Here is a 12,711-nt window from a genome sequence, read left to right on the forward strand (position 1 = left end):
GCGCTCCGAGGCTAGGCCAGATTTTGAACCAGGTTTCGTATGGCTGTGGCAGGTAGAAACTCTGTACCTGGTACTGATTCCATGACTAATTCTCTGTCTCCCATTACCTACTTTCCATAGTCCATAGAATCACTAAGATTTTAGAAATATTTACTTAATAATAATTAAGTAAATATTTCTAAATTTTCTGCATCATAATGGTTAACATTTATTGAGTATTTGCAGTACACCAGACACATTTTTAAATGCTTTGTATTTTACTAATTTAATCCTAACAGCAACCCTATGAGGTAGATAGTCTTCATTTTACAGTTGGAGAAATGCAGTATTAATTGGTTAAGTAATTTCCCCAAGAGCGTAGAACTAGTAAAGGGTAAAGATGAGACTCAAATTCAGGCAGCCTTCTTGCTCCAGAATTAACATTCTTAACTGCTATGCTGGATTGCCTCTCTGTGCACATTTATCATGTGTCCTGTACTGTACTTAACAGATACAAAGAAAGCACATGGAAGTAATAAGGTGAAAAACAACTGATGCCCATGGAGGTGAAGAGCTCTTCTTAGTAGGTGGCATAGTCACAACTTAGTTTGATTCCTGGTTCTATCATTACTAGCTGAATGGTCAAATGACTTTACCTCTCTGAGCTTTAATTACTTTGTGTAATGATGAGGAATAATACTAATACTATCACGTGGGGTCATTATGAGAATTAAATAATATGATGCATGGAAAGTGCTTAGTACAAAACCTGGCAATAATGTTAGCTGGGGGGGGGACTGTCATGGCTACAGCAATATGTTATTTGTACAGCATTTTAAGTTTTATCACCTACTTGTTATCTTTCTTTGGCTTCTCAATCATCTTCTGAAGTAAGATAATAAGACCAGAAGTACGCATCCATATAACAAATGAGGAAAATGAGGTAGTAACTTCAATTTTTGAGGTTGTACAGTGGCAGAATTAGAAGTAGAATTCCATTCTCTAGACTGTCAAATCACACTTTTTCCTCTTGTATCATGTGGTCACCATGAGAAATGTAATGCATAAACCTAATGCTGAGGTCTTCTTTAGCTTTATGGCTCTCTTCACATGATATGTATTCTGCATTGACCGTATTAGAAATGATGTCAAGAAAAGAAGTCATGCAGAGTATGCTGACTGGGGGAAAATCAGAGACCTGACATTCTAGTAGTTACCAAGGGAGAAATCAATCACTTTCTGAAGTTCTGATGAGCCTTAGACCAGGGATCAAGGGAGGCCTGTGTTGTCAGTGTGGTGCTGGACTCTATAATCAAATGGATGATCTATGTTTCTTACAGCATGCTGTAGTAAAGATTGTGAGAGAGAAGTATTTGAAGACAACGCCATTTGAAAGCCAGGAGGAACTGCAGACATTTATTAGTGAGCTCTATGTGTTCTTGGTGGATCAGATGCATGTGGCCTTAAACCAGGTAGGTGCTCAAGAACTAAGAGCCCTTCCTTTTCTCCATAGGACATCAGGGTCTCTGAATGATTCCTTCCTTGCTTGCTTCCTTTCTTCATTCAGCAAACATTTATGAGGTGTCTACTCTGTTGCACTGACAAAGATGAATAAGAAACTGCCTGAATTATAAAACTAGTTTTCGGGATAATGAGGGAGAATAATTCAACTTGCTGGCATAATAACTTTCATAACTGTCATAAATGTGATGGATAAAAGAAATAAATAAAATCAGCTAATTAAATTATAAAACAAAAATCATCATTTTATTCATTCTGTGAGTGTGTACAATTTTCAGTTTGCTCTCCATGATTGGCAACCAAACCTAAGAAACATTATGAGCTTTCAGATATTATACCTGAATGACAATGACACTTCAAACATGCCTTTTCTGGGACGCCTGGGTGGCTCAGTTGGTTAAGCCGCTGCTTTCGGCTCAGGTCATGATCCCAGGGTCTTGGGATTGAGTCCCGCATCGGGTTCCTTGCTCAGCAGGGAGCCTGCTTCTCTCGCTGCCTCTGCCTGCCTCTCTGCCTGCTTGTGTGTACTCTCTCTCTCTCTCTCTGACAAATAAATAAAATCTTTAAAAAAACACCAAAACATGCCTTTTCTTTCTTTCTTTTTTTTTTTTTTTTTGAGAAGGGGGTGAGTAGGGCAGAAGGAGAGGGAGAGAGAGAGTCCCAAGCAGGCTCCCTGCCCATTGTGAAGCCCCATACAGAGCTTGATCTCACAACCCTGAGATGATGACCTGAGCCTAAATCAAGGGTTGCATGCTTCACCCACTGAGCCACCCAGGTGCCCCCAAACATACCTTTTCTATTTGACTGTTAGCCTGCTCTTCTCCCATTTGTCTCTTTCTATCTATATTTACACAGCTTGCATATTGTCTTCATTTGCTCATTTTTAAATATATGTAGTTGTGGTTTATTTGAAAACAATGGCGAAAATCAAAGTCTTTTTGTCCCCTTGGTCGTCTCTAAGCAGCCATGGTTCCTCAAACCCTCTATTTGTTTTTCCCTTTACTGTTGCTTTCTTCTCTATCACGATTACTTTTTCTTTCACCTTGTCTACCTTTCTGGAGGGGGAAGGTGAGGAGTGTCCGATATCCTAGGATTAAGAAAACAATCCTACCTTGAGCACAGATGATTTAGATAAATTGCCTTGAGAATTGAGCATGAGATAGTAATTACTGTTGCCTTGTGCTGTCAAGGAATCCCTGTCTAGTAGAGAAGAGAGACACCAAATACAAATAAGTGCAGTAGGGTGAGGTAAGTGCTGTGATAGGGACATGTCCATGGGAGAGCAAGTTAGGGGATGCCTAAAGAGTGGTCAACTTCACCCTGAGGAAGGTGTCAGGAAAGGATTCATAGAAGAGCTGTGCCTTGAGCTTGAAGGCTAAAAATTTTCCAGGTGGATGTTTCAGAGCATTTGAGTCATAGGGAACATCACAAAGCTTGGAAAATTGGAAGTGTATGGCATATACAGCAACTGCATATCATTTAGAAACAGAGGTTGAAGTGATTAAGGGACATAGAAGTAGGAGCTGAAGCCAGGGATCAGTTCCTAATAGGGGGATTGAGAATGTGGATGGAAGCCTTATATGCCACACAAAGAAGTTTTGACTTTTTCCCTTATTAGCATTTGGAAGCAATATATTTAATTACATTATAAGTGGAATAATAGGATCAGATCTACATTTTATGAAAAACACTCTGCTGGCAGTATGTCATGAGGGTTAGATGCGATGAAACTGGTGGTGTTAACCAGTTATTGTTTGGTAATAAAGGGATCAAAGATTCTTAAGTTTAAGGCTCAATGATGGGGTAGCTTATAGTACCATTAACTAGAACAGGAAATACAACACAAGTGAATTTGGTAGGAGGCAGGTGATTGTTGAAATCACTTTTGAACATCGATTCCTGTGAGCTTTTTCTCAAGAGAGAGATCTGAGCTGGAGAGAAGATTTGGGGAGCCATGAGTATATATAGGCATTACTTGGAGATATTGACAGTTTGGTTCCAGACCACCACAATAAAGCAAATATCACAATAAATCAAGTCAAATGAATTTTTTGGTTTCCCAGTGCATATAAATGTTTACACTATGCTGGAGACTATTATGTATGCAATAGCATTATGTCTAGAAAAACAATGTATGAATCTTAGTTTAAAAATACTGTATTGCTAAAAAATCCTAACCATCACCTGAGTTTTTAGCAAATTCTAACCACAGATCACAGATCACTGTAACAAATATAATTAAAATGAAAAAACTTGAATTATTGTGACAATTACCCACATGTGACACAGAGACACAAAGTGAGCAAATGCTATTAGAAAATGGCACAATAGATTTGCTTGACACAGAGTTACCACAAATCTTCAATTTGTAAAAAACAAAAAACAAAACAAAACAAAAAAACAACCAAAAGACAAAAAACCAGTATCTGTGAAGTGCAACAAAAGATATGCCTTAGATACTAGTTAAAATATGATCATAAATGAAGCTGCTGAGAAAAACATGAGTCGAGAGAGAAGTGAGCTGTCAGTGGAACCCTATCAAACAGCAGCATTTAAGGGATGGATGAGTAAAAGAATTAATGCAAGGAGGGGCGCCTGGGTGGCTCAGTCATGATCCCAGGGTCCTGGGATCGAGCCCTGCATCAGGCTCCCTGCTCAGCGGGAAGCCTACTTCTTCCCTCTCCCACTCCCCCTGCTTGTGTTCCTTCTCTCACTGTGTCTCTGTCTGTCAACTAAGTAAATAAAAATCTTTAATTAAAAAAAGAATTAATGGAAGGAGATAAGTGAATTGTTAAAAAGGTAAAAGTCAGAAGGCAGTGGTATCACAGAAGCTAAGGGGAGATCATTTTAAGAAGAAAAAGTAGTCAACAATGTCAAATATTCCTAGGAGTTCATGGGGAGGGAGAATTGGAACAAGGTCATCAAAAGGTATAAACTTCAAATTACAAGATAAACTAGTACTAGTGATGTAATGTATGCATGATGACTAAAGCTAACACTGTTGTATGATATATGTGAAAGTTAAGGGAGTAAATCTTAAGAGTTCTTATCACAAGAAAAAAATTTTCTTTTTTTTCTTTTTCTTTTTCTTATGTCCATTTGAGATGATGGATACTAACTAAACTTATTGTAATTATTTTATAGGATGTGTCTGTCAAACCATTATGCTCTATGCCTTAAACTTACACAGTGATGTATGTCAATAAACTGGGGGAGAAAAGAAAAACAAAATTTGAAAAGTTTTTGTTGAAACTGAAAATAAAGAGGTTATTAACTTTCACATAGCAATATCAGTGAGCTAATGGAGTAGATTCAAATTATAATGAACTGTGGAGTAAATGAGTGATTAAGAAGCAGGTGAATATAAATTCAAGAAGTTGGAAGATGAAAGGAAGGGAGGGGAAAGTAGTAGCTAGAAACTACAGAGATTTTCTTTTTAAGCTGGAGATGTCTTTAGCATACTCATAGGTTTGGGAAAGGGAGTCAGCGGATGGGAAGAAATTGAAAATAGAAGGAAAGAGAGAATAATTGATGGCAAAGCCAAGAGTATATACTGGCAGTAAAGGATCAAGAACAGAGAAGGATGTGATGCTTCTTCCTCAGACTGAAAAGAAGGATATACAATGGATGCAGAAATAAACTCTTTCAGTGTGGAGTTCATTAGTTGAGGAATTTCTGATCTAATGATTTCCATTTCCTCTGTGAAGTAATGTCTTTGTGGACAGTGAAGGGAATAACATTTGAATAAAAAACATGAAGAAAGAGAAGAATATTTAGGTACTGCATCATAGCATTATGGAATTTGTTGTTGAACAAGGACAACTACATAGATTGCAGAGAGTATGAAAGGCCTTCAGCTAAGGCTGAATGCCAAAGAATCTGTGGCAGCCCAGATATTTCTTTGTGTATACAATTTTCCTCAGGACCTGTTAGCAGCTCTTGTCTAAGACTTAAGAAGTCAGATAGTAGGTTGTTTTAATTGGGGAGTCTTCAGACCAAGTGCAGAAGAAGGACAAGGATGCCTGGGACCTGAGTGTGCTGGTGAGAGAGTGGTATGACTTAGATCATGAGGTCCAAGCTTACCCACTTGGGAAAGATAGGCATATTGGAAATGAAGGAAATAAAGTCAAAGAGCAGTTTTTGGGGATTAAGTGACAAAAAGACTGAAGGCTTGTAACGTGGATTCTGGGAGTGGGATATTAGAGGTAGAGTATTTCTGGTTTGCAACCAAGTATGTTGCTGGAGAGATTTGGAGGTCAAGATCATCAAAGTTAAAAATAACAAAGAACAGAGGCATTATTCCATGATCAGGAACTCTCTTTGGTCCATCTCAAATTTAGCTTTACTCTCTACATCCCTTAGCAACTCTACTTGTTAATGTCACTGTTAATATTTTTACTTCTAATTAAAGAATTTGGGGAGGTCTGCCTTGACAATATCTTCTGATCCAGAAGATTACTTACTATACCAGAACTGCTTTCCTGGGTGGGTTTATGGGACATAATATTTTGGGGGGTTTTCTCCTACATTCTGGCTATTTCTAAAATGTTTCCTTTTTGGGATATGCTTACATATCTCACTAAAAGTATAGAAGCAACTTCCAAAGCTTTACCCTTCATCTCCTGTTTTTTTCAATGTTTGAAGACTCTAGCTAGTGTTTGCCAACCTTTCTCATGTAATGACACCTAAAAATGATAATATTTTTCATGTACACTAGAGAACATGTAAGAAGCTGTTTGAGATCAAAGGAGGCTTACTTAGAGATTTTTGACTGCTCTGAGGGTTGAGGAGAATAGTTCTGCCCAAATTAATTTTTACTCACTTCTATGAGTTTAGATTGTTGGTATTCAGACACCTGAGCTTCTCTTTCACCCTTGATATTTCTCTCTTGGTTCACTCTCACTCTCTTACTATATTGGCAAGACTGTAAGAAACCCCAATATCATTTTCAACCTTATAACTGGGGTCTCACGTCTAGTTTATTCTTATAAGACTCTCTACTTGTAATTGTTTTGTTTTATTTAACATCTTGATGACAAGACCATGCCAGATGATATCCAAGGTGCTGTTTCAACCATCTATACAAGCAGTGAACAGCTTCGACTCTTTGCATTTGAAGCAGAAGTCAATGAGAACTTTGAAATGGCAGCAGTGTATTATGAAGAGGTAATTAAATGTCTTGCCAGTGGTAATTGTTACTATTATTTGTATAATATGGGTATAACAAATAGTTTTTAATTATTTAAAATCCAACAGGACTGATAAAGGATAGACACATAAATCAATAAAATAGAACCTATAAATAGATCCACACAAATGAGGACATTATATTTTTGACAGAGGTGTAAGGAAATTCAATAGAGAAAAGACAGTCTTTAAAAAAAAATGGTATTAGAACTGTTGGTCATCCATATGCAAAAAAATAAACTTTGACTTAAGCCTCAAACATTGTATAAAAAAATCAACTTAAGAGGCACCTTGGTGGGGCACCTGGGTGGCTCAGTGGGTTAAAGCCTCTGCCTTAGGCTCGGGTCATGATCCCAGGCTCCTGGGATCGAGTCCCGAATTGGGCTCTCTGCTTAGCGGGGAACCCTGCTTCCTCCTCTCTCTCTATCTACCTGCCTCTCGGCCTGCCTCTCTGCCTACTTGTGATCTCTGTCTGTCAAATAAATAAATAAAATCTTAAAAAAAAAAAAAGAGGCACCTTGATGGCTCAAGTGGTTGAGCATCCAACTCTTGCTCTCGGTCAGGTCTTGATTTCAGTGTCGTGAATTCAAGCCCAACACTGGGCTCCAGGATGGTGTGGAGCCTACTTAAAAAAAAAAAAAATCAACTTAAAATGAACCATAGATCTGAATGTAAAACATAAAACTATAAAAATTTTAGAAAAAAACAAAGGAGAAAGTCTTCATGACCTGGAGTTTAGGACATGATGCAAAAGCATGATCCATAAAAGAAAAATAGGATAAATGGAACTTCATCAAAATTAAAATGTGTGCTTTGTAAAAGGTAGTATTAAGAGAAAGAAAAGAAAGGTAGATATTGGGAAAAAATATCTGCAAAACATATATCTGACAAAGGATTTGTATCCAGAATATTAAGAACTCCCAAAATTCAACAGTAGAAAAATGACTAAATAAAAATGGGCAAAAGATTTGAAAAGATATTTCACTAAAGAGGACATAAATATGATAAATAAGAACATGAAAAGATGTTCAACATCATTAGCCATTAGGGAATGTAAATTCAAATCACAATAAGGTGCCACTACAATACATTAGAATAACTAAAATGAAAAATGGTGACAGTAAGAGGTGCTGGTGGGGATACAAAACCAATGGAACCCTCATACTTTGCTGGAGGAAATGTGTAATGATAAAGCAACCCTGGAAAATAGTTTGGCAGTTTCTACTCCTGGGTATTTACCTTAAAAAAGTATAATCTTAGTGGTATTCCCATGCATTTTGGCTATTTGTAGGTCTTCAGAGAAATGGCTATTTAAGTCCTTTGCCCACTTTTGAGTCAGTTTGTTTAATTTTGTTGTTTAGTTTTAGTAGTTCTTTACATATTCTGAATATTCCTACCAGTTACAGGTATATGATTTGCAAATATTTTCTCCCGTTCTGTGAATTACCTCTTTACTCTGTTGAGTTTCTTTTGATGTACAGAAGTTTTTTTTAAAAGTTTTTGATGAAGCCCAATTTGTCTTTTTTTTTCTTTTGTTAACTGTGCCTTTGGTATCATATCCAAGAAATCATTGTGTTATCCAGAGTCATGTTATAGTTTTAGGTCCTACATCTAGGTCTTTGATCTATTTTGAGTTATTTTTTGTATATGGCATTAAGTAGGGGTCCAACTTCATTTTTTACATGTAGATGTGGATATCCAGGTTTCCTAGCAGCATTTGCTGAAAAGATTGTCCTTATATATTGAATGGTCTTGGCCTCTTTGTCAAAAATCATTTGACCATACATGTGAGGGCATATTTCTGGACTCTCTATTCTATTCCATTGTTCTATACATTTATCTTGATACTAGCACCACATAGATTACTATAACTTTTTAAGTTTTGAAACCTGGTGTCTGTTTTTATGCCAGTACCATGCTGTTTTGGTGATCACAGCTTTGTAGTAAAGCTTGAAATCAGGCAACGTGATACTGCCAGTTTTGTTTTTCTTTTTCAACATTTCCTTAGCAATTCGGGGTCTCTTCTGATTTCGTACAAATTTTAGGATTGTTTGCTCCAGCTCTTTGAAAAATACCTGTGGAATTTTGATCGGAATGGCATTAAAAGTATAGATTTCTCTAGGCGGTATAGACATTTTAACAAAGTTTATTCTTCCAATCCATGAGCATGGAATGGTCTTCCATCTTTTTGTGTCTTCTTCGATTTCTTTCATGAGTGTTCTGTAGTTCCTCGAGTACAGATCCTTTACCTCTTTGGTTAGGTTTATTTCCAGGTATCTTATGGTTCTTGGTTCTATAGCAAATGGAATCAATTCTCCAATTTCCCTTTCTGTGTTTTCATTGTTAGTGTATAAGAAAGCAACTGATTTCTGTACATTGACTTTGTAGCCTGCCACATTACTGAATTGCTGTATGAGTTCTAGTAGTTTGGGGGTGGAGTCTTTTGGGTTTTCCACATAAAGTATCATGTCATCTGTGAAGAGAGAGAGTTTGACTTCTTCACTGCCAATTTGGATACCTTTTATTTCTCTTTGTTGTCTGATTGCTGTTACTAGAACTTCTAATACTATGTTGAACAAGAGTGATGAGAGTAGGCATCCTTGTCGTGTTCCTGATCTCAACGGGAAGGCTGTGAGCTTTTTCCCATTGAGGATGATAATTTGCTGTGGGTCTTTCATAGATAGATTTTATGAAGTTCAGGAATGTTCCTTCTATCCCTATACTTTGAAGCGTTTTAATCAGGAACGGATGCTGGATTTTGTCAAATACTTTTTATGCATTAATTGAGAGGACCATGTGGTTCTTCTCTCTTCTCTTATTGATTTGTTCTATCACATTGATTGATTTGTGAATGTCGAACCATCCTTGCAACCCAGGGATGAATCCCACCTGGTCATGGTGGATCATCTTTTTAATGTGCTGTTGGATCCTATTTGCTAGGATCTTGTTGAGAATCTTAGCATCCATACTCATAAGTGATATTGGTCTGAAATTCTCCTTTTTGGTGGGGTCTTTGCTTGGTTTGGGGATCAGGGTAATGCTGGCTTCATAAAAAGAGTCTGGAAGTTTTCCTTCTGCTTCAATTTTTTGAAACAGCTTCAGGAGAATAGGTGTTATTTCTTCTACTTTGGTAGAATTCCCCAGGGAATCCATCAGGTCCGGGCTCTTGTTTTTTGGGAGGTTTTTGATCACTGCTTCTATCTCATTACTAGATATCGGTCTATTCAGGTTGTCAATTTCTTCCTGGTTCAGTTTTGGGAGTTTATAGTTTTCCAGGAATGCATCCATTTCATCTAGGTTGCTTAACTTATTGGCATGTAACTGTTGATAATAATTTCTGATGATTGTTTCTACTGCCTTGGTGTTAGTTGTGATCTCTCCCTTTTCATTCATAATTTTATTAATTTGGACCTTCTCTCTTTTCTTTTGGATTAGTTTGGCCAATGGTTTATCGGTCTTATTGATTCTTTCAAAAAACCAGCTTCTAGTTTCATTGATGTGTTCTGCTGTATCTCTAGTTTCTATCTCACTGATCTCTGCTCTAATCTTGATTATTTCCCTTCTTGTGTGTGGAGTTGGCTTAATTTGTTGTTGATTCTCCAGTTCTTTAAGGTGTAGAGCCAGCTCGTTTATTCTGGATTTTTCCGTTTTTTTAAGGGAGGCTTGGATGGCTATGTATTTCCCCCTTAGGACCGCCTTTGCTGTATCCCATAGGTTTTGGACCGAAGTATCTTCATTCTCATTGGTTTCCATGAATTTTTTAAGTTCTTTGATTTCCTGGTTGATCCAAGCATTCTTAAGCAAGGTGGTCTTTAGCTTCCAGGTGTTTGAATTCCTTCCAAACCCTTCCTTGTGGTTGAGCTCCAGTTTCAAAGCATTGTGATCTGAGAATATGCAGGGAATAATCTCAATCTTTTGGTATCAGTTGAGCCCTGATTTGTGACCCAGTGTGTGGTCTATTCTGGAGAAGGTTCCACGTGCACTTGAGAAGAATGAGTATTCTGTTGTTTTAGGGTGGAATGTTCTGTATATATCTATGAGGTCCATCTGGTCCAATGTGTCATTCAATGCTCTTGTTTCTTTATTGATTTTCTGCTTGGATGATCTGTCTATTACTGAGAGTGGCATGTTAAGATCTCCTACTATTAATGTATTCATATCAATATGACTCTTTATCTTGATTAACAGTTTTCTTATGTAATTGGTTGCTCCCATATTGGGGGCATAAATATTTACAATTGTTAGATCTTCTTGGTGGATTTAAGAATTATGTAGTATCCTTCTGTATCTCTGACTACAGTCTTTAGTTTAAAATCTAACTTATCTGATATGAGAATCACTACCCCAGCCTTCTTTTGAGGCCCATTGGCATGAAAGATGCTTCTCCATCCCTTCACTTTCAGTCTGGATGTATCCTTAGGTTCGAAATGGGTCTCTTGTAGACAACATATGGATGGGTCCTGTTGTTTTATCCAGTCTGCAACCCTGTCTCATTTTATGGGCACATTTAGGCCAAATATGAGTTCTCCAGTTTTGTTCTTTTTCAAAATCGTTTTGGCTATTCAGGGTCCCTTGAGAATCCATGTAAATTTTAGAGTGTTTTTTACTATTGCTACAAAAATTATTGAGATTTTGATAGCGATTGTATTGAATCTGTAAATTGCTTTGGGCAGTATTGACATTTTAATAATATTAAGTCTTTCAATCCATATTATATGAAATGTGTTTCCATTTGTTTATGTCATCTTTAATTTCTTTTAGCAATGTTTTATAGTTTTTACTCATTATGAGATGCTTTTTTTACATATTTGTACTTAAACTTATATTTGCCATCTCAAGACCATGACAGAATTATTATATGTGAATCTTTAAAATGAACTATAAAATGAATCTGTGTTCCTAAGTAATTAGAGGAGTTTATGGTGCTGTAACATCGACACTAAGAAGCAATGACTTGAAGATTTAATTTAAAAATTATTCCAATAAGTATTTATTCACCACATACTATGAGCCAGAATAGTGTCTGTGCTAGATATTCAGAATTCAGTGGTAAATTTTAAAAATATGACAGTTTCAGCTTTCATACAACTTAGAGTATTTATGGTTTTATGAGCATAAAAAACATGACATGGTATTACAATAACTTTGGTCCTCCTGGTGCTTCGTGTGATAGAGGTTGGTCCGTGAGCCCCAGAACCTGGAACACTGGCTGGACTATGGTGCCTTCTGCCTCCTAACTGAGGACAACATCAAAGCACAGGAGTGTTTTCGGAAAGCTCTTTCTCTCAACCAGAATCATATCCAAAGGTATGGGTGGAAGGGAGATGAAGAATGAGTAGGAGCACATAAGCTTCTATATGAAATTGTCTTGGTTCCATGACTGTGACATGGGACCATGTTGTGAATCATGTTGGTGGTCTCTTCTCAGCTTGTTGCTGTGTGGTGTCCTGGCTGTCCTTATGGAGAAGTATGAGCAGGCAGAAATTTTCTTTGAGGATGCTACTTGCTTGGAACCAACTAATGTTGTAGCCTGGACTTTACTTGGTATGGTATTTTCCTGTGATATGAATGTGTTTTCTTCCATTATAAGATTCTCCCTTTCTCTTTTCATTATTTAATGGCTCATCATATAGTTCTTAAACTTTGGTAAAATTAGGAAAATAGAAGTGAAATGTTGCAGTTCTTCAGTTTATGATGGTGGAAAAACCAGTCACATTTATTTCAACATCTTTCTTTCTTCAGGTTTGTACTATGAAATTCAAAACAATGATATTCGAATGGAAATGGCATTTCATGAAGGCTTCAAACAACTTCAGGCACGAACGCTTCAGGCACAAGTAACAAAGCAGAGGAGCACTGGTCCTTTTGAGTACATTGAAGAAGGAGGGAAAGTAGAAGAACACAGTTTAGGTCCTTGGGGAATCACTAATGGTTCTTCTGCAACAGCAGTGAAGGCAGAAACCCCAGCAGGTAGGACCAGGAAATGGAGATGATGAGTGGCTATTGAAACAATTACTGGCCTTA

General features: G+C 37.2%; 1 protein-coding gene across 1 annotated transcript in view; it reads left to right on the forward strand.

Moving 5' to 3' along the window:
* The window catches only part of CFAP70 (cilia and flagella associated protein 70), a gene marked incomplete at its 5' end in the record, with an annotated part of 112,796 nt that overhangs the window by 55,576 nt on the left and 44,509 nt on the right, over window positions 1-12,711 (forward strand). The window contains 5 exons of the mRNA XM_080822547.1: window positions 1,320-1,451; window positions 6,541-6,666; window positions 11,861-11,994; window positions 12,116-12,231; window positions 12,430-12,657. Coding sequence (XP_080678673.1) covers window positions 1,320-1,451; window positions 6,541-6,666; window positions 11,861-11,994; window positions 12,116-12,231; window positions 12,430-12,657 — 736 coding nt within the window. The remainder of the gene's footprint in view (window positions 1-1,319; window positions 1,452-6,540; window positions 6,667-11,860; window positions 11,995-12,115; window positions 12,232-12,429; window positions 12,658-12,711) is intronic.

This window comes from Martes martes (genome assembly GCF_963455335.1).
Source record: "Martes martes genome assembly, chromosome: 14".
Classification (NCBI taxonomy): Eukaryota; Metazoa; Chordata; class Mammalia; order Carnivora; family Mustelidae; genus Martes; species Martes martes.